General features: G+C 41.1%; 1 protein-coding gene across 1 annotated transcript in view; it reads left to right on the top strand.

Annotated features, from left to right (window-relative positions):
• LAMB4 (laminin subunit beta 4) overlaps positions 1–23,033 on the top strand; it is a 117,510-nt gene that overhangs the window by 63,684 nt on the left and 30,793 nt on the right. The window contains 9 exon segments of the mRNA XM_052638388.1: positions 1,337–1,514; positions 2,571–2,714; positions 6,836–7,060; positions 8,511–8,672; positions 8,675–8,734; positions 10,312–10,532; positions 14,555–14,651; positions 19,684–20,059; positions 22,187–22,347. Of these exon segments, the coding sequence (XP_052494348.1) occupies positions 1,337–1,514; positions 2,571–2,714; positions 6,836–7,060; positions 8,511–8,672; positions 8,675–8,734; positions 10,312–10,532; positions 14,555–14,651; positions 19,684–20,059; positions 22,187–22,347 (1,624 nt within the window).

The raw sequence follows: 23,033 nt of genomic DNA, 5'->3' as shown, positions 1-23,033 counted from the left end.
GTTAATAAATATTATTTGGATATAGGACCAAGCCGTAAAATAAGTGTGGAAATGCTGAGTTTTGAAAGTATTTTTCTATAAATGAACTTATTTACAAAACAGAAAACAAGCTTGTAGTTATCAAAGGGGAAAAATATGGGGAGGGATGAATTAGGAGATTGGGATTAGCAGGTATAAACTACATGAAATAGATAAACAACAAGGACCTGTTGTATAGCACAGGGAACTAAAGTCAATATTTTGTAATAACCTCTAAGGGAAATGAATCTGAAAAAGAATACATATGTATATGTATATTCTTTATATGTGTGTGTGCACTCAGTCATATCTGACTCTCTATGACCTCACGAACTGTTGCCTGCCAGGCTCCTCTGCCCATTGGATTTTCCAGGCAAGAATACTGGAGTGGGTTGCCATTTCCTACTCCAATATATATTCTTTTTTATATATACAACTGAACTACTGTACTGTACACCTGAAACTAACAGAGCATTAAAAACCAACTATAATCCAATAAAAACAAAGGTAACTTTCTTGCAGTACTTCTCAGAGGTTTAATATGTTTATCTGTACTGCAAGTCACCTAAGAGGCAGATTGTTTGATGTAGAACAGCACTGTCCATGTGTAACTGGAAAAGACAAAAATTTCTTTTTTTTAATGTGTTTATTTTTAATTGAAAGATGATTGCTTTAGAGTATTGTGTTACTTTCTGCCAAACATCAACATGAATCAGCCATAGAAAAAGACAAAACTTTCTAAAGGAGGGTTTTGTGGAATTAGAGTTCCACAGCAATACTAGAGAGTGCACCATCTAAATCCGAATTTTTTAATGATTTATTTTGCGGCATGCGGGCTCAGTACTCGCAGTTCTCCAGAGCGCAGGCTCAGTAGTTGTGGTACACTGGCTTAGTTGCTCTGTGACATGTGGGATTTTCCCGGAACGAGGATCAAACCTGTGTCCCCTGCATTGGCAGGTGGATTCTTATCCGCGCTACCATCAGGAAGCTCCCTAAGCTGTCATTTCTTAATCCATCGCAAGTAGTCTAGTTAGCAGTCTTTCTAATCTAAGACAAATTGATTAGCAAGTAAGAAAATATAATAATAAAAAGATAAAGGCTTGTTTTCTTTGCCATAAATCAACAAATGTAAATATTTAGTTGAAGATTTCTTAAATAAACTGAAAATCTTAAAATCTTCAGTTGCATGCAATTAAAAGAATGAAATTGAGTCTCTTTTCAACCATGACTCTCATAAATCTAATTATTTTAATAACTGGAATCTTGAGCAGGATCCTACTATGAACAGAAACCTTTTTTTTCCCCATTATTTTAAAAGCTTGGTCTTATTCCCCAAATCAACTCACTGAAGAATTTCTGCAGCAAGCAGGATTTAGATGAATATCAGCTACACAACTGTGTTGAAATTGCCTCAGCATCGGGACCTCAGGTGCTCCCTGGAGCATGTGAAAGGCTTATAGCCAGTTTGTCTGCCAGGCTGCGCAATGGGGCTGTGGGTATCTGTTCAATGGGCTCCGCTGAAGCACCGTTGTCTATACAAAGGAACATGAGTGAAATGGGGTTTAATATGTTTTAGCTTAACAGCCAATGTAAATACCAATTGCTCAATGATTAGATACACAGTGCATTCTCTCCATGTGTTGAAATCATAACTTACAGTACAGAAAAAGTATGTAAAAGAAGGGCCTGGCAGTCACTTGGGGAATGCCAGATTTCTGGAACAACGGTCCTAAAATATTTCTTTGGAATCCTGGAATGTTAGGGCTAGAAGGAACTATAAACAACCTCTTTCATCCCTCAACCTTCATTTAATAAATGAGACTGAGTCCAAAACGTGAGGTGACTTGCCCATTTCACTAAACTGTAGAACAGGGTTTCAGCACTTTTGAAATCTAGGTCTGGGTAACACTTTGCTGGGAAGGGGGCACTATCCTGTGTATTGTAAGATGTTTAGCAGCTACCCTACCCTCTGCCCACCTGATAGCAGCAGCACCCTCCTGCTAGGTGTGACATCCAAAAATGCCCCCAGACCTTATCATATGTCCCCTGGGGAGCAAGATCTCCCCCTAGCTGAGAATCAGTGCTGTAGAGTGACAGCCACAATGAGAGTCTGGGCTTCCTGAGTTCCAGTCAGATGCTTCTTCCATGCAGGACTCCGGCTTCAGGATGCCCACAATTTCATGAAAGATGGAAGAAGGGAAATGAAAGGCATAATCTGGCATCAACATAGATCATCAGGAATTGAAGAAACAATAGCATCAATAAGAATAACATTGGAACAACTAATGACTGAAGTGATCTATTTCAAGCTTTTCAGTAACTTGTTAAGTAATGTTTACTGCTAAGTGATGTGTGTTAAGTAGTGTTTATTGAGTACTTACTTTGTGCCAAACACTGTGCTAAGTACTTCACAGGCATGATTGTCTTTAATCCTTATAATCTGAGGGGGTAGAGGTATCCAAAGAGAAAGACAGATCAAAACTAGAGATACCAATGGGCCAAGGTGCTTTGCTGTCACTTCCTTTCCCTCTAACTTTCTTTGTTCCCTGCAACTTGCAAGTGTCATCCACAGGGCTCGAAGGGACCCAGCTGCAGCCGACTGGGAGGCCAGTGCCGATGTAAGCCTGGTGTGACTGGCCGCTGCTGTGACATGTGCTCAACAGGAAGCTATGGTTTGGAGCAACGTGGCTGTCACTGTACATAGCAAAACCCAGATGGGGAAAACACACGTGTTCTCAACCTTGGAGTTTTAAAGGCGGGAAAATCAATGTGGGGAGTTTAAAAGAGGTGGAATTGGGAATTTGTCTATATTTGTTCAGACTATCAATGTAGGTAAAACACTGAAAATTTTTCTGCCATACTTTATTCTTTCATGCAGTGGGCACTGACTGTGTGCAGAGCTCTCTTAGGTACCATGCGTGATGATAGGAACGTAGTAGCCCAGGGAGGATGTGAGAACCCCATGGAGTTGTCTGTGTAACCCCAGCTTTATCACCTGGTGCATAAACCCAGTGGTTGGAAAGGCTAAAACCATAAGATTGGGAAGTTGAAAAGTGGGATGACCCTGTCGCCAAAATTTTACCCTTTCTGCTGCTGGGGTCACAACTAACCTTGGAACTCATTTCATAAGCCACCCTTTAATAAAGGCTTAGCTGAGGCTTCATCTAGCATTGCTAATTCTTTACCAAGACTGTCATGTTCAGGGTAAATAGTTCTCTGTTCACAATGTAAACCATTAGTGAAAACACTGCTCCCCGCTGAGAAATCTTCCTTATGAACCATGAAAACACCCAGGTAGGTTAATTCTCCTTCCAAATCAGGGAACATATCTTTTCAGTTATGATTCAGAGAGATGGTACACCTTCCTGGTCATCACCTGGGCATGGTTGTCTACTCAGTAGACAGTGCTTTGGTCCATCATTTCTTTTTCTTTTCTTTAAAAAAATTATGAAACGCTGACACACAAAGGAGAAAACATTTCTTCCACGTACCACCCTGTCAAACAAACAAGCATCACACTTTTGTATAGGGAAGATTGGCTCAAAGAATTCTGCAATTTACCAGAAAAAGATTGAATCTCTATTATTATCTCACATAGGGTAAAGAAAAATCTAGACATTTAAGTGTGATTCTTCTTATTTTTATAATTGGAAAGGTTGAATCCTAAGTTTCATGGAAGTTTGAATCATTAAAAACATTACTTATTCAGATGCTCTGTATAAACAGCATTTATGACACTTGATTGAAATGGACAGAGGATAGAATGTCTGAATAGGCATTTTTCTGAAGAAGATACACGTATGGCCAATAGCTACATGAAAAGATGCTCAAGATCGCTGGTCATCAGAGAAATGCAAATCAAAACCACAATGAGATATCACCTCATGTCTATTAGAAATTCTATTGCCAAAAAAGACAAGAAATAATGAGTGTTGGCAAGGATGTGGAGAAAAGGGAACCCTGTACACTAGGAATGTGAATTGGTGCAGCTACTATGAAAAACAGCATGGTGGTTCCTCAAAAACTTAAAAATAACTACCATATGATCCAGCAGTTCTGCTTCTGGGTACTTATGCAAAGAAAATGAAAATACTAACTTGGAAATACACTTGCACCCTCTTGTCCACTGCGGCATTATTTACAGTAGCCAAGGTATGGAAACAACCTGTTTCCACCAACAGACGAATAGATAAAATGTGATGTATATATAGGTATGTATTTACATGATATAATATGATATATAAATCTGAAAAGATGATGCTGTGAAAGTGCTGCACTCGATATGCCAGAAAATTTGGAAAACTCAGCAGTGGCCACAGGACTGGAAAAGTTCAGTTTTCATTCCAATCCCAAAGGAAAGCAATGCCAAAGAATGTTCAAACTACCACACAACTGCACTCATCTCACATGTTAGTAAAGTAATGCTCAAAATTCTCCAACCCAGGCTTCAACAATACATGAACTGTGAACTTCCAGATACTCAAGGCAGAGGAACCAGAAATCAAATTGCCAACATCCGCTGGATCATGGAAAAAGCAAGAGAGTTCCAGAAAAACATCTACTTCTGCTTTATTGACTATGCCAAAGCCTTTGACTGTGTGGATCACAACAAGCTGGAAAATTCTGAAAGAGATGGAAATACCAGACCACCTGACCTGCCTTTTGAGAAACCTATATGCAGGTCAGGAAGCAACAGTTAGAACTAGACATGGAACAACAGACTGGTTCCAAATAGGGAAAGGAGTACATCAAGGCTGTATATTGTCACCCTGCTTATTTAACTTATATGCAGAGTACATCATGAGAAACACTCGGCTGGATTAAGCATAAGCTGAGTTCAAGATTGCCGGGAGAAATATCAATAACCTCAAATATGCAGATGACACCACCCTTATGGCAGAAAGTGAAGAAGAACTAAAGAGCCTCTTGATGAAAGTGAAAGAGGAGACTGAAAAAGTTGGCTTAAGACTCAACATTCAGAAAACTAAGATCATGGCATCTAGTCCCATCACTTCATGGGAAATAGATGGGGAAACAGTGGAAACAGTGACAGACTTTATTTTTGGAGGCTCCAAAATCACTACAGATGGTGACTGCAGCCATGAAACTAAAAGACGTTTGCTCCTTGGAAGAAAAACTATGACCAACCCAGACAGCATATTAAAAAGCAGAGGCATGGCTTTGCCAACAAAGGTCTGTTTAGTCAAAGCTGTGGTTTTCCTAGTAGTCATGTATGCATGTGAGAATTGGACTATAAAGAGAGCTGAGTGCCAAAGATCTGATGCTTTTGAACTGTGGTGTTAGAGAATACTCTTGAGAGTCCTTTGGACTGCAGGGAGATCCAACCAGTTCATCCTAAAGGAAATCAGTCCTGAGTATTCATTGGAAGGACTGATGCTGAAGCTGAAACTACAATACTTTGGCCACCCTATATGAAGAACTGACTCATTTGAAAAGATCCTGATGCTGGGAAAGATTGAAGGTAGGAGGAGAAGGGAACAACAGAGGATGAGATGGTTGGATGGCATCATTGACTCAATAGACATGAGTTTGAGTAAGCTCCAGGAGCTGGTGATGGACACGGAGGCCTGGTGCGCTACAGTCCATGGGGTTGCAAAGAGTCACACATGACTGAACTGAACTGAGCTGAACTGATACATATATCTATAATATAATAATGGAATATTATTCAGTCATTTTAAAAAAGGGAAGTCTTGACATTTGCAGCAACTTGAATGGACCTAGAGGGTTCGTGCTGAGTGAAATAAGTCAGAAGACAACAAATTCTGTGTGATCACATTTTCTCAATTTATTTTTTTATTTTATATGAGAGGATAGTTGATTAACAATATTGTGTTAGGTTCAGGTGTACAACAAAGTGATTCAGTTATGTATGTACATGAATCATAGTAGTATGTACCTGTCAATTCCAAACTCCCAGTCTATCCCTCCTGTCTACCCTTTACCCTTGGTAACCATAAGTTCGCTCTCTAAGAGTATGATCTCATTTATATGTGAATCTAAAGCAAACAAACAAAAATCAAGTTCATGGGTATAGAGCACCAATAGATCAGTGGTTGCCAGAGGTGAGGTGGGCAAAATGAGTGAACAAAGTCAAAAGGTACAAACTCCCAGCTATATAATAAGTAAGCCATTGGAATGTAATGTACTGCATGGTGACATTAGTTAATAATACTGTATTCTATATTTGAAAGTTATAAGAGAACAAGTTAAAATATCTCATCACAAGACAAATATTGTAACTGTATGTTGTGACAGATATTAATTAGACTTAATGATGGTGATCGTTTTGCAATATACAAATATGGAATCATCATGTAGTACACTTGAAACTAATATAATGTCATATGTCATTCCACAATTAAAAAAATAAAACACTGCAGTTGTCTACAACATACTGTTGATCAAATGAAATCAGTGAATTCTTATTAACAAATCATATGTAACTGGGTGCAGGAGACACAGAGACACAGGACTGATCCCTGTGTTGGGAAGATCCCCTGGAGTAGGAAATGGCAACCCACTCCAGTATTCTTCCTGGAAAATTCCATGGACAGAGGAGCCTGGTGGGCTACGGTCCATGGGGTTGCACAGAGGCAGATATAACTTGCCAACTGAGCACATATACCTGGACCCAGTACATGCAAGGCTCTATTCTAAGCACTGTATGGACTCAAATTTATTTACCTTGATCGGGTTGATACAGTAAATTAGAGATTATGATATCAGAACTGTGACTCTCACCAACCCACCACTAGCCCCTTGACCCTGACAGGTTTCTCTTTGTTTTGCTCAGCTTGTCACTGCCACCCTCAAAGGTCACAAAGCGCCATATGTGACCAAGTAGCGGGACAGTGACCCTGCCATGGAGAAGTGGCCAGCCGCCATTGTGACCGGTGCCTGGCAGGCTACTTCGGATTTCCCAACCGCTGCCCCTGCCTTTGTAATGGGTTTGCTGAACTTTGTGATCCAGAAACTGGGTCATGTTTCAACTGTGGCGGATTTACAACTGGGAGAAACTGTGAAAGGTATGGCATTCATATGCACCTTTTTTTTCCCTTTTGTTCTGATTTCACATTCTCTAAAGGACCACTGAGTAGAGAATCAATTGTATTGAAGTGTAGAGTGATCACGATGGGCAGGGGAAGATAGAGCATCATTTCGTCATCCTTCAAAATCTTGTTATGAACTGGACTTTGTCTGATAAATCAGTAACTTGCATTTACCTGGTACCTTGCTTTTTATATCCCTAAAATATGCATGTAAATTAGATGATATGACTAAGCTGTGGGACTTTCAATATGAAGCAGAAAACCTTTCTACAGAGCAAATGAGCATCTTCTAAAATGTTGAGTTTAAAGAGTTGCATTGTCCTCAGTTCAGTTCAGTTGCTCAGTTGTGTCCAACTCTTTGCGACCCCATGGACTGCAGGGCGCCAGACCTCCCTGTCCATCACCAACTCCTGGAGTTTACCCAAACTCATGTCCATTGACTCGGTGATGCCATCCAACCATCTCATCCTCTGTCGTCCCCTTCTCCTCCTGCCCTCAATCTTTCCCAGCATCAGGCTCTTTTCTAATGAGTCAGTTCTTCGCATCGGTAGCCAAAGTATTGGAGTTTCAGCTTCAACATCAGTCCTTCCAATGAACACTCAGGACTGATCTCTTTTAGGATGGACTGGTTGGATCTCCTTGCAGTCCAAGGGACTCTCAAGAGTCTTCTCTAACACCACAGTTCAAAAGCATCAATTCTTCGGTGCCCAGCTTTCTTTATAGTCCAACTCTCACATCCATACATGACTACTGGAAAAACCGTAGCCTTGACTAGATGGACCTTTGTTGGGAATGTAATGTTACTGTCCTCAGTTCAGTTCAGTCGCTCAGTCATGTCCAACTCTTTGCAACCCCATGATTCGCAGCACACCAGGCCTCCCTGTCCATCACCAACTTCCGGAGTTCACTTAGACTCACGTCCATCGAGTCAGTGATGCCATCCAGCCATCTCATCCTCTGTCGTCCCCTTCTCCTCCTGCCCCAAGTCCCTCCCAGCATCAGGGTCTTTTCCAATGAGTCAACTCCATGAGTGCTGCATGGAGAACATGGGCTGAGATTAGTTTTGGATCCAGAGGCATATTTGAGTGGTTTTGCTTATTTGAGGACCCAGGAATCCTGAACTCACAACTCTGTGGTTTTTTAAGGAAGACTAAAGTCTGTTCTTCACCAAGAACTTTCTATATCCAAATAACCTTTTTATTCTCTGAATAGATAGTAAATTAAAATGGTTTTAATTTAGAACACTTTCTCTTATTCATCCTAAATGTGTGACCTTTCATAATCCCCAGAGGAGTCCAATTATCCACATCACTCTCCACACACATGCGCGCGCGCACGCACACACACACACACACACACACACACACACACACACACACACTTGTTATCTCATTCTCTTTTCTTCTCCCCTTCTTTCAGGTGTGCAGTGTGGAGAATGCTCTGCTGGTTTCTATGGAAATCCAAGAATTTCCAGAGCACCCTGCCGGCCATGTGCCTGTAACAACAATATTGATGTAACTGATCCAGGGTCCTGCAGCCCAGTCACAGGGGAGTGCCTTAAATGTCTGTACAACAGTCAGGGCCCCACTGCCAGCTCTGCAAACCAGGTTACTTTGGATTGGCCCTCAATCAGACCTGCACGAGTAAGTCTGCAAAGCTCTTGGCAGGAAACGTGGCAGCTTGAACTGTGGTAGCAACTCCTGTACTCATTTCAGTTAGGTCCGTAGTGCCAGCACCCACAGAGAATGGGCTGGTGTCCTGAACTCAGCAGCAGAAATGGGTGCAGTGCACGCGCAGCTCAGTGTCATTACAGGAATAACTCACTGGTGTTGTAAGTTTGCCTTTTGAAACTGTACACTTCAGCACATGCCCCACAGGATTTGAAGTCTTCTTTCTCAGAGTGTGTAACCCTGTGCCCTCTGCCAGAATCACCCAGGGATGGAGGTGGAGTGTCATGCAGATTCCTGGGACTGTGCCTCAGACCTCAGAGAACTGGATCTCTGTGGGGTGGAGCCCAGGAATCTGCATTGTAACCAGCTCATCAACCGGACTTTAATGTATAAAGAGGAGAATCACTGAAGTAGAAGAGGACAAGGGTTTAATTCCATGAGAAAGAAAGACAGTTCAGTTCAGTTCAGTCGCTTAGTCATGTCCGACTCTTTGCAACCCCATGAATCACAGCACGCCAGGCCTCCCTGTTCATCACCATCTCCTGGAGTTCACTCATACTCCCATCCATTGAGTCTGTGATGCCATCCAGCATCTCATCCTCTGTCATCCCTTTCTCCTCCTGCCCCCAGTCCCTCCCAGCATCAGAGTCTTTTCCAATGAGTCAATTCTTTGCATGAGGTGGCCAAAGTATTGCAGTTTCAGCTTTAGCATCATTCCTTCCAAAGAAATCCCAGGGCTGATCTCCTTCAGAATGGACTGGTTGGATCTCCTTGCAGTCCAAGGGACTCTCAAGAGTCTTCTCCAACACCACAGTTCAAAAGCATCAATTCTTCAGTGCTCAGCCTTCTTCACAGTCCAACTCTCACATCCATACATGACCACAGGAAAAACCATAGCCTTGACTAGATGGGCCTTAGTCAGCAAAGTAATGTCTCTGCTTTTGAATATGCTATCTAGGTTGGTCATAACTTTTCTTCCAAGGACTAAGCGTCTTTTAATTTCATGGCTGCAGTCACCATCTGCAGGGATTTTGGAGCCCCCCCAAAAATAAAGTCTGACACTGTTTCCACTGTTTCCCCATCTATTTCCCATGGAGTGATGGGACCAGATGCCATGATCTTCCTTTTCTGAATGTTGAGCTTTAAGCCAACTTTTTCACTCTCAAGGAATATGCTATTCATTTTTAGGAAATATTTTAATTATATCAGTTCACCCAAGTCAATTTAGTAAACCATTTGTTTTCAGATCATTGATTTAAGTGGAACTTTGGTGACTGATGTGAGGAAACAGTGATACTTTCATTCATCCTAATTGTGAGCTCTTGGGACGTAGTTGGCTGAACCATAGGAAATTATTAGTTGGGGGAGATCAAAAACAGTTGAATGAATTCAGCCTACCTAGATTCTTTGATAAATTCTGTTCTTGTAAAATGTTTCTTCCTCGGGCCTTTTAAAGAAAGGATGCCTTCACTCTTAAAAGCTATCTGTGTGGGTTGTTGACTGTCAGTGTTATCGTGGATTCACCCCCAGTGATGGCTCTGTGCTTCTGGGGTGCTCTTGTCACCCCTCTGGTGTGGGTCCCACTGAGTGTCCCCCCAGTGGGGAACCTTGCCTCTGTGACCCTGACACTGGCATGTGCCCATGTCTGCCCAGCGTCACAGGCCGGACCTGTGACCACTGTGCTGATGGATACTGGAATCTGGTCCCTGGCAGAGGAGGTCAGCCATGTGATTGTGACCCCTGGACCTCGCTCAGCAGCCGCTGTGACCAGGCAAGAAACTTTCAACTTCCTATGGTGTCAGAATGAGACACAGTGGGGAGACATGCTTTCTAAACATGTAAAGAATGTTTTCTTTATGTATTGCTGTTAATCAGTGTTTTTAGATAGGATTGGCCTTTTATGGGCATAGAATCTGCATTTATCAAGGAATGAAAAGCACCAAAGAAGAGAGAATAAGGGTCTGAAAGTTAAGCTCTGACCCCTTCAGCTTTCTCCAGTCGTCAAAGGGACTGGGCAAGTCAAGATTCACACACAGCAAGTCAGTCTTCTCTTTCATTGTTTCGTACACAGAAGCATAGGGAAGCCCCAAGAAATCCATCATTAATCAGAATTGATTACTAACCAGAATGAAAATTGAGTGCCTTCAGAATCCGTAATTCCATCTTTAAAAATCAAGCTGTCATTCCCATGGTTCACCAGTTACTTTACATATGGTTAAAAAAGATGTCCTCTTATTTTATTTCTCTTCAAGCTACCAGACCAGCAGCAATTGTTTCTAGAGAATGCAGTCTAGGAGCAAATCTTTATTGTTTCATGTACAATTAACTCTACACTTAACTGCACATATGGTTTTCAGTCAGTGAAACAATGAGAATGAAAATTTTTTAAGAATATTAACATTATTTATGGAAAAAACAATCTCGTGATAAGGTTTTTTGATTAGTAAATATATTCTTTGAAACACTTTTCACATTAATAGAGATGTGAAAAGAAGGGTAAAATAATGATGAGAAGTTTTAGAGTTGAATCCACAGTATAGGAATTAGGGCTTAATTAGAATCAAAATGCTCATTTCAGAAGCTGGGATCTTCCCAGTTAATAAGTATGTCTCACCTCCAATCTCAGCTCCACTGTTCAACTTATTAAAGGTCAAATTTTGTAGAAAGAAAGTTTTGAAGTAGTTCTTATATATAGAATGGGTTTTCCCTTCTCTTTTTCTTTATCTCCAACCTTCCGTCCTCCAACCCATATCCACACAAATGCACACCATGGCCTTTTTTTCCTTAATAACTTTTTATATTAAGATAGACTTGGGTTTACAGAAAAGTTATGAAGATAGAGAAGATGTACCCCATACCAAGTTTCCTCTATTATTAAATTTATTATATATTAGTATAGTGTATTTCTCATAGTTAATGAATTAACTGTTGTTACATTATCATTAACTAATGTTCATAATTTATTCATATGTGATTAGTTTTTTATCTGATGCCCTTTTTCTGTTCCAAGACTTCAGAACACCATGTGACATTCAGTCATCATATCCCCTTAGGTTGCTCTTGGTTGTGAGGGTTTCTTAGACTTTCCTTATTTTTGATACCGTAACAGTTTTGAGTACTTTGTGAAATGTCCTTCAGTTCACATTTATGCTGTGTTTCACTCCTGGTAAGACTTGGATTATGGGTTTTGAGAAAAAGATGACCCGTGGAGGTAAAGTGCTGTGCTCACACATCGCATCAAAGCTATACACTGTTTACATAACTTGCCACTGCTGCCCTGAACCTTGACCTCCTGGCTGAAGCAGTGTGCGCCAGGTTTCTCTCCTGCAAAGTGATCCTTTTGCTCTTTTCTGTACTGTACTCCTTGGGAAGAAATCCACACTTAAGGAGTAGGGAGTTATGCTCTGTCCCCTTGAGGGCAGAGTATCTCCATAATTTATTCTATTCTTCTGCACTGGAGTTTTGTCTGTTGTTTCTCATTTCTTCATTTGTTTAATCATTTTTTATATCAGTGAACTCAACAGTATTTGTACTATTCTTTGAGTTATAAATCAACACTACTTAATTTTGTTGTTCAAGTTGTTCCAGCTTTGGTCATGGGAAACTTTTTCAGTTGGTTTCTTTAGGCCTTTGACATACCTCAATATCGTTGGTGTGTTTTTGTTTTAAGTACCTCCCTACTTTTTGCACGGCAAGATGCTCTAAGCTCCTTTTGTTTATTTCCTGCCTCTGCCCTAGAATCAGCCATGTCTTTAAAGAGCACTGGTTCCTTCTCTTGGAGAATGATGTTGGAAACCAAGATCTGGGCACTAGAGGACCATGACTATTTTATACGCTCCTCTCCACTCATCACACCTCCAGCCACCAACCACAGAACACGTTGACCATATTAGCAGATTTCCAAACACTGCTTGGCTCCTTAATCCATGAGGAAGTCCTCATGCTCATGACATCACTGTCTGGTATGCTGCTTACACTTTCTGGGAAGCATGTTTGTAGGAGCACTTGGCAGTGACCGCAGTTCTGCCATGGAGGCTGAGGGAAGCCTACAAAGCTGAAGATCAGGTGGTGTCGGTCTAACTGAAGACCTGCTTATGACAGGGTATTTGGGGTAATCTGGTCCACAGGGGATTCCTAGGGGAAGTTTGCTCTTTACAATCAGGAAACACTTTCATTGGAGTATAGAAGAGCCACACGATCCTTGAGATTTCCAGCTGTTTAAACAACTACTGATAAATGTCTCTGTGTCAGCCCGTAGGTGGTCCCTAGTGCATTCTTAGAGAAGGAAATATGCTATGCAATATTTTCATCAACAGTTTTGATGGAGAAACACACATATCAAATTTGCAGATACTACAAAATTATGTTAACATGATCAAGACAGCACAAGAGACAAGATATTTTACAACTGTCTTATTGACTGGAAACAATGATGACGTGTCAGTGGAATAAAAATAAAGTTTTGCAATTGAGTTTTTTAAATCCATTGCATAAATGCAGAGAGGGAGTAATAACTTGGCACCAGATTTTCACTGTGTGCTTCAAGTGAGCCAGTGGTGCGGCTTGGCTGCCCAAGAGGGGATGCCCATTCAGGCAGGAGTGGGAGTGCCACGCCCAGCTCCAGGGCAGCCTCTTTTGCCCCATTTGTCCTCTGTACTGGTCAGATGACTCCCAGGAACATTGTTGCCATTTCTGAGTGCCACATTTTAAGCACTGAACTGACAAACTAGTGTCTGTAGATAGTGGAGAAGAACCATGCTATTTTGTGATGAAGCCTTAGGGGTGATTGATTTAAAATAATGAAGCATATACAAGTTGAGAATGGCCACCTCTAGTTGGGAGATGGACTGTACAAAAGAAGAGGGAAGCTACATGTTTTGTGCAGTTTCCTTAAGACTGGGCTTAGAACAATGGGAACAAGTTGCAAGGAGCAGATTCTGCATCAACATACAGAAAGAATTGCCCAACAGTCAGAGACAACGTGGCACCATAACAACTCTTGGGACTACAGGCTCCTGCAGCTCCTTATATTTGAGCAAAAGCCAGTGGTTACTCCAGAGATGGGTATAAGCTTCGGTAGTCCAGTCACTTTGAGAATTCAGCTGCTGCTAGAGTCCTCATTGGGTAAGCAGATTTGGTCAAGTATAATGCCGGACCACAACAATACGGATTTGCTTTGTGTTTTTTCTCATTAATTTTTAAATCTCCTCAGTGTTCAGAAAATCTGGTCAAGAATCCAGTTGGGAGGATACAGAGAAGTTCAGCCTTCTCTCCAAAATACAGTTAAATAATTGTCACTAAATGATTAAGCTTCATTTACTAAAAAAAAAAAAGAAATGTTTGTGGAGGAAAAACACTAGCCTAATTGGGAAAGACTCCAACTTACATTTCATAATGGAAACATTTGCCAAACTTATTGATGGATGTTAAAACCAGGTCTTTGGTCTCTCTCTCTTAGGGGAGAACTCCCAGAACCGTAGAGGAGAAGAATGTGGCCCATTTCCTATTAAGTGTTTTGTTTTCATTTACATCTGTGGCTGTTTCCCAGTTTGAGGCCACCTGTCCCTGAACAGCTGGAAGCAGGCGGTATATTCAAGAGCCCTCAGCCAAAACACATTAACTCTTGATCTTTGGTGTTGTCGGGGGTTGTTGCTGGCCATGGGAATCCTCCTCCTGCCTCTGCACAGCTGTATGTCCTAAATCACTGGAGGGAAAAGTTGTTTTGTATTAATTTGCTTTTTTTTTTTTAGATCATAGAGCTTGTCAATTTCTTACCCATGACCATTCTCACAGCTTACAGGCCAGTGTGCATGTAGATTAGGCTATGATGGGAAACACTGCTCTGAGTGTGAGGAAAATCATTATGAGGATCCCCTAGGCCGATGCATTCGTAAGTATTGGTTCTAAAAATGTGAGTACAGTCAGCCTGGTCCTGCCACAGGCTTGCTGTGAACCAACTGAATTTTAAATTCCTTTATTTGGTAGAAAATTCACAAACTTTAAAAAACAAATTTTCTATAAGATATTAATAAAATGAAAGCTGTATAAACCAGTTAGATTTCTCTTTTTTCTTTTCCATTATGGTTTTTCACAAGATATTAAATATAGCTCCCTGGGCTATATAGTGTGGGCTTCCCAGGTGACACTAGTGGTGAAGAACCCACCTGCCAATGCAGGAGACATCAAGAGATTCCGGTTCCATCCCTGGGTCAGGTCCCCTGGAGGAGGGCATGGCAATCCACTCCAGTATTCTTGCCTGGAGAATCCCATGGACAGGGGAGCCTGGCAGGCTATAGCCCATAGGGTCACACACAGTCGGACACAAATGAAGTGACTTAGCACACACACACATGTGCTATATAGTAGGATCTTATTGTTTATCCATCCTATATATAATAGTTTGCATTTGCTAATCCCAAACTTCCAATCCATCCCCTCCCCCTTGGCAACCACAGTCTGTTCTTTGTGAGTCTATTTCTGTTTTGTAAAACAAATTCATTTGCGTCATGTTTTAGATTCCACATGTAAGCAACATCATATGGTATTTGTCTTCCTCTTTCTAACTTCCTTCACTTAGTAGGATAATCTCTAAGTCCATCCACATTGCTGCAAATAGCATTATTTCATTCTTTTTATGGCTATGCAGTGTTCCATTATATATACGTGCCATGCCTTTTATCCATCCATTTAGGTACATTTAGGTTGTAGCCATGTCTTGGCTATTGTGACTAGTGCTGCTATGATCATAGGGGTGTATGTATCCAGCCATATGCCCAGGAGTGGAATTGCTAGACCATAGGACAACTCTATTTTTAGTTTTTAGAGTAACTTCCATACGGTTCTCTGTAGTGGCTGTAACCAATTTACATTCCCACCAACAGTGTAGGAGGGTTCCCTTTCCTCGACACTTCTCCAGCATTTGTTGTTTATAGATTTTTTATATGTATAATTTTATTTATTATTTTTGGCTGTGCTGAGTCTTCCTTGCTGCTCACCCTTTCCCTAGTTGTGCAGAGCGGGAGTACTTTCTGGGTGCGGTGCTCAGCTTCCCATTGCAGTGCTTCTGTTGAGAAGCACAGGCTGCGAGGGCTTCATTAGCTGCAGTGCTGGCTCAGTAGTTCCAGTTCCTGGGCTCTAGAGCACAGCTGAATAGTTGTGGCTTATTTGCTCTGTGGTATGTGGGATCTTCCTGGACCAGGGATCGAATCCATGCCTCCTGCAGTGGCAGGCAGATTCCTTACCACTGAGGCACCAGGGAAGCCCTAGACATTTTTATGATGGTCATGTGACCAATATAAGGTGATACCTCCTTGTAGTTTTGATTTGCATTTCTCTAATAATTAGCAGTGTTGAGCATCTTTTCACGTGCCTCTTGGCCATCTGTATGTCTTCTTTAGAGAAATGTTTGTTTAGGTCTTCTGCCTTTTTCTCAATTGGGTTGTTTGGTTTTCTTCTTTTGTTTTGCTATTGAGTTGTATGAGCTGCTTGTATGTTTTGGAAATTAAGCCCTTGTTGATCAGGTCATTTGCAAATATTCTCTCCCAGTCCAGAGACTGTCTTTTCATTTTGTTTATGGCTTCCTTTGCTGAGCAAAAGCTTATAAGTTTGATTAGGTCTCATTTGTTTATTTTCATTTTTATTTCCATTGCCTTGGGAGACTGACCTAAGAAAACATTAGTATGATTTATGTCAGAGAATGTTTTGCCTAAGTTCTCATCGAGGAATTTTATGGTATCATGCTTTATATTTGAAAATTCACAAACTTTAATCTTAGTTTTGAAAAAAAAGTATTTTTAGCCCTTAAAAGTTTTTTCTCTTATATTAAAACTTTGCACTATATTGAATGTTAGGTTATATGAAAATTCCTCAAAGTTGTCAATATGGAACAGATTTTTGAGATCATAACTTGTAGCCAATTTTCTGCTATCTGGAAGCATGCTGACAGAAACAGCTAATTTAGATCAAGGTAGAGGCTGGGAAGTGGATCACAAGAAGCCAGCAGAGCAGATGTTTCCTTAACATGGCTTTCATAACTTGGGGTTTATCACAGATTCACTTATTTATTTTATTTAAAAATATACATAGAGTGTCTACTGGGTACTCAGGGTAGTGAACAAAGAAGGCAAAGCCTCCAAACTTGAGGAGTTTGCGTTCCTAGTGCCTTTCATTCCATTAGCACTAGTTATAGGATTTAAAGCAGGGCTGTTTATTTCTATTTATTTATTCTTAATACACAGCCAGTGCTCCTGGCATCTTTAAAAAATGAGATTGTCTTTTTATTTATTTTTTGGCTGCACCTCACAGTATGTGGGATCTCAGTTCCCAGACAAGGGATCGAACCCATGTCCCCCCAGTGGAACAGTGGAGCCTTAACCTCTGGACTGCCAGAGAATTTCCAGGGCAAGGCTGTTTCCTACTACTTTCTGCAAACATGGAACCATTTCACTTCTGAACTATCCAGTGCAGGGACCACTAGTTGTATTGAGCACTTGCACTGTGGCTAGTGCAAGTGAGAAAAACAATTGTTTATTTCATATAATCCATTTATATTTAAATAGCACATGTGGTTAGTAGCTACCATATTGGACAGTGCAAATGTAGAGTCTGGATTATTTCTAGGAGGAGGGATTTTTGAATCTCTCTTTGAAATCCACTTCCAAAAGAAGTCAAACTAAAGAAATATCAGATGTGATGGACTTGCCATTGCAGTCATTTCTATGCTGTGTAGCCACATATGGGAACTCTTTCTTCCTGTCCATTCCTTTATAAATGTGCTTTTGTGGTTTAAAAAAAAAAAAAAAAAGGCCTTTGGTTTTTTGCCACATTCAAAGATGCAATTTTCCAAGTGGAATTGCTAGTTTAAAAACCAGGAAGGAATGTTGGCTCTTAGAAAATCTTTCTTAGAGAGCCTATATTCCTGTGTCCCTCTAATATTTTAATAATCTTATTTTATAAAACTGCTTTCATAGAGGAAACTTTGCAAATAGTCAGCTCAGGCTACAGACCCCAGTAGTGCTCCTGGAGAAGAACAGATAATAAGGGGGAGCCTTGGCCTCCAGGTGGTGAAATGCACAGAGTCCCCCCAGGGGTTCCTGCAGAGACCTCTGGACCAAAACGAATGGGCCAGATAGATGATGTCTATTGGAGGAGCTTAGTGTGTTAATCAGTTTTTATTTGTAATTGGCATTATTCCCACTCAGGCTGCCAAATGGATTTTTAAATCACTTGTTCCTTACAGTTAAGCCTGTGGCATAGGCTAGTGATTCCCTGACCTTTCGGAAATTGCTTCAATAATAATAATAATTGCTTCAAATAACTTCAGTAGCTCTCCTCATCCTCCATCCTTAGCTGTAATCAACAACCTACTCATCTGAAGTACATATAGTATCAGGTTTGGGGAGAGTATTTGTTTATTTTTTGGCTACACTGCATGGCTATGGATCTGCTCCTAGACCAGTGACTGAACCCAAGCCCTCGGCAGTGAAAGCATGCAGCCCTAACCACTGGCCCACCAGGGTGTCCTAACCATTGGACCACCACCTAACATCTGAGGTGTTTTTTTTGTTTGTTTGTTTTTCTTTTAATTAAGATGGTAATTTTAATGTTCCCGTTTTTTTAAAAAGACTTTTTTTTAGAGCAGTTTTAAGTTCACAGGAAAATTGAGAGGAAGGCAGAGATTTCCCATATGTACTCCCAGACCCTACATATGCATACCTTCCCTCATTATCAACTTCCCCACAAGAGTGGTACATTCGTTACAATTGATGAACCTATATTGATACATTGTAATCATCAAAGCTTATAGTTTATATTAGGGTTGACCCGGTATTGGGTTTAGATAGATGTCTAATGACATGTATCTATCAGCATAGTATCATACAGGGTATTTCCACTGCCTTAAAAATCCTCTGTGCTTTGCCTTCTATCCATCCTTACAACACCCCTTAACCCCTGGCAACAACTGATCAGTTTACTGTCTCTCTAGTTTTGCCTTTTCAGAATATCCTATAGCTGGAATCATATTACAGTATGTACCTTTTTCAAAGTGACTTCTTTCATTTAGTAGAAAACCCCTAAGGTTCCTCCATGTTTTTTTTAATGGCTTAACACTCATTTCTTTATAATGCTAAATAACATTTAATTGTCTGGATGTATCACAGTTTCTTTATCCATTCACCTAGACATCTTGGTTACATCTAAGTTGGCAATTATGCATAACGTTGCTATAAACATCCATTTGTAGGTTTTTATGTGGACGTGTTTTGAATTCCTTTGGGTAAATAGCAAAGGGAGATTCTACACACACACTTTTTTGAGAACAGAACAGCCTTTCTTATGCAAGGAAGACACCACATCCAGGCTGATTTCACTAAGAAAAAGTGTGATCATGGGCCTTCTTAGAGAGTCTGTGACATGCCTGAACCACCCTGCAGAAACAGTAGCAGCTGTCCACAAGTGTGTCATTAGATCGATATTCTTCACTCACATAGGTGAAGAACCCAGATGTGAACAACTCATACACTTGCAGTAGAAATGACATCTAATAATGCCCATGTAGAAACCAAGACCTGGGACTTCCCTGGCAGTGCAGTGGCTAGGACTGCACACTTGCACTGCAGAGGGCACAGTTTCGATCCCCGGTCAGAGAACTAATCCGGCAAGCCCAGTGGCCTGGCCAAAACAAACAAACAAACAAAACAGAACAGAAACCCCAGGAGCTGACTTGTCTGGAGTGAAAAGAGGGATGCTGTGTTTTAATGGCCATTGCAAAGATCTCTGTAATTATCCTGCTTTGAATGTTCACCTTAGAAATGGGATTTAGGAAGTTTCTCAGGGAAGAGGAGGGGACTTTATTCTTGAGCTAGTAAGGAGCCAAAGGCTAGGTGACTGACATTCTCTGCTCCTTCTCCCATCTTTTTCAGCATGTGACTACAACAAGGAAGGTTCCCAGAAGCCGGTCTGTGACCAGGACACAGGCACGTGTCGATGCCAGGAGGGCATTAGCGGCCCTCGATGTGATCACTGTGCCCGGGGTCACGACCAGGAATTCCCCACTTGTCTTCGGTGTCACTTGTGCTTTGATCAATGGGACCACACTATTTCTTCCCTCTCCACAGTAGTGCAAGGGTTAATTAGGCTGGCTGTTACCATGGAAGATAAAAGAGAGACCCTGCCTGTCTGTGAGGCCGACTTCAAAGGCCTCAGAGAAAACATGTCTGAAATAGAAAGGATTTGGAGACATCCTGTTTTCTCATCTGAGGAATTCTCAAAAGTCAAGGATTATCATGACTCTGTTCGGTAAGGTTTGTGCAAAAGTAATAGGTCGCCAAGTTCCTGATTTACCTTAACTGCCGAGAGCTTTAACAGCTTTCAGCTTAGAAATGTACCTTTGTTAACATTAGGAGGATGATCATTGTTCAATTAGTAACCAGGCTGAGGATCATATCTGTCTGTCTCTTTCCTATCTAGTTAGGATTGCATATGATTTTTCAGGATATCATTGATTATAACAAAAAGGCAACCACAAGGTTAATTGGGAAGCCCAAACTCAGCAGAGCTGAAGGACACAAAATTGGAAGTAGGAAGGTTTCTAATACACATTTTTTTTTCAACCATGTGCTCAGGGAAATTTGCTTAATGTTCCCAAATTCCTCAGTTGTTTACATGCCCATACATTACTGTGAAGTTGTATAATGAGTACAATAGTTCTTTCAAAATGCAGTATCATTTTTTTCATTCATCAAATAGTTCTAGAGATGATGTTGATTGCTGTGGGCCAGGAGTCAGCAAGACATAGTTCATGAGCAACATCCAACCCATCACATTTTTTGTAAATAAAGTTTTATTGGAACACAGCCATAACTATCATTTATATCCTCTGTGGCTGCTGTCCCTCTGCAATGACAGAGTTGAGCAGTTGTGACAGGGATGCTATGGCCCCCAAGGCCTGAAATATTTACTTTCTCACCCTTAACAGAAAAAGTTTGCTGACCTGATTTGGGCAAATGAGGATGAGTTGGGTATAGTTTCTACCCATCTAGGAGCACACAGGCTACAAAGAAACCAAGACGATTATGGTTCTATAAAAAATATTCCTCCTCCCCAGAAAAGCTCATGGATTAAAGAATAGTTGAAGCTACAAAGTTTCATGTTATATAAAACAAGTGTAAATATAAGGCCATTCATTTTGTCAGTTTTGTCACCAGACAAAAATTCCAGAAGTATATAGTAATTGCTTAAAAGTTACACAGGGAGGATGATGCAACTCACTTGGTTAGTTCAGAGGAAGGGCCACTGGCATCATAAACACAGCTCTAGGGCCCGGGGTGGCAATATGTTCAGATTAAGCTGGCAGGTGAGAACAAGCACTTCTATACCCTTGTAAAGACTGTGGGTTCCCAGAGCTCACTGCTTTTTAAGTGATGTCATATATCCAGATTTCTATGGAAATGTCCCCACTTTAAAATATAGGCAGCTAATTCAATAGCACTTTTTAAAAGCACTGTATAGGCCAAAGAAACGTGTCTGAGAATGAGCTTGGCCCATGGACCACTAGTTTGTGGTTGTCAGACCTAGCAGGTAAAATGGAACTGAGAAAGCAGAAGGAGCCAGTCCATAGTGGATGGTCCAAACAAAGAGACTGCAGGAGCCCAGAGCAGAGCCAGAGAGAAGGAAGCAAAAGGAGCAGGAGCCCCAGTGCCAGGCCTGAAATGTAAGGGGCGCCTGCCCTTCCCGGTCTGTCTTTTGAACTCCTGTTCGTCTCTAACAACCACCCAAACACCGCCCCCTCTCTGAAGCCTTTCCTGACGACCTCAGAGAAAGGATGTGTCTCCTTCTCCATCTTTCCACGTCTTTGTAGTTCATTTGCCACTACCTCACTGTGGAGCTCCTGTGGGCAAAGCTGTTTTCTCTATGATTGTATTTGCCAGGACTGGTTTAGTTAAATAATAAATGCTCACTGGGTAAATTACAAATCAAACTGGCAGTAGAGGAAGGACAGAGCACTCAGGATGTCCATAAGCATAGATTCAGAAGTCAGACTGCTGCAGTTGAAATCCATCCCAAGTATGACTGCGACTGCTACTGCTAAGTCGCTTCAGTCGTGTCCGACTCTGTGTGACCCCATAGACGGCAGCCCACCAGGCTCCCCCGTCCCTGGGATTCTCCAGGCAAGAACAGTGGAGTGGGTTGCCATTTCCTTCTCCAATGCATGAAAGTGAAAAGTGAAAGTGAAGTCTCTCAGTCGTGTCCGACTCTTGGAGACCCTATGGACTGCAGCCCACCAGGCTCCTCCATCCATGGTATGAGGATACTTAATAATGAGGGCAATTTCTTTGTGTGTGTGTGTGTGTGTGTGTGTGTTTTCCACCAATCTGTCAAATGTAATACAAGCTTTGCTACATTTACTCTCGTTTTCCCCTATAGTAAACAAATCATGCAACTAAGTGAGCAGCTGAAAACAGTGGATGAATTTGAAGACCTGAAAGAAACAATAGTCAGAATGAGGAGTGAAACAAACTTCTTACTTGAAGATCTTCAGGAAGGAAATGATTTGCACTCCAGTGCCTGGAATGCAAGCCTCATGGGTAAGAGAGAAAATGTACCTTAACTGTCTGTTTATGGATAGAAGTTGATAAAATCCATAGTGCATTCCGTTAGTGAATCACCCTGTGCTTGTTGCCACAGCACCCAAGCACTTTAAAACATGAAAACATACCCATTAAAGGTATTATTTGTGCATGAATATTTCAACTTCTTAAAACATTGCAGAGACTGGATAGCATTTGCACAAAAAAATGCGAACAGTTATGCAATACTAAACATATACTAAAACCCAAAGTATTCAGATGCCAAGCCACACAAGGATCTTGTGTAACCATCAGCTTGGAAATTCTAATGTGGCCATAAGAAAATGAAAGAGATATGTTTTGATACCTTCCTGAATATAAGCCACTCAGTTTCCAGCAATCATAAACACAAAAGGATATGAATCAAAAAGAACTTACATATTTCTTGTAAGAACTTTGTAGGAATTTGGAGACATGTAACACACTAACAGGCTGTAGTACATATTGCATAGTTTTAAAAAATGAATGGGAGCCATGCCAAAGCCAAGACCAACTTGGAGGGGAAAGGGAACTCTGAAACAAAACTTGAATTAAGTCATATCCTCTTTTCCCATGAGATCCTTGTTATGTTTGGAAATGGACAGACATCTTGTTAACTACCAGGAGAGGCAGCACTGATCTTATTCACACAGAACCCATTTAGT

The sequence above is a fragment of the Budorcas taxicolor genome, chromosome 4 (genome assembly GCF_023091745.1).
Source record: "Budorcas taxicolor isolate Tak-1 chromosome 4, Takin1.1, whole genome shotgun sequence".
In the NCBI taxonomy this organism is placed as follows: Eukaryota; Metazoa; Chordata; class Mammalia; order Artiodactyla; family Bovidae; genus Budorcas; species Budorcas taxicolor.
This window is presented reverse-complemented; position numbering and strand designations above follow the sequence as displayed.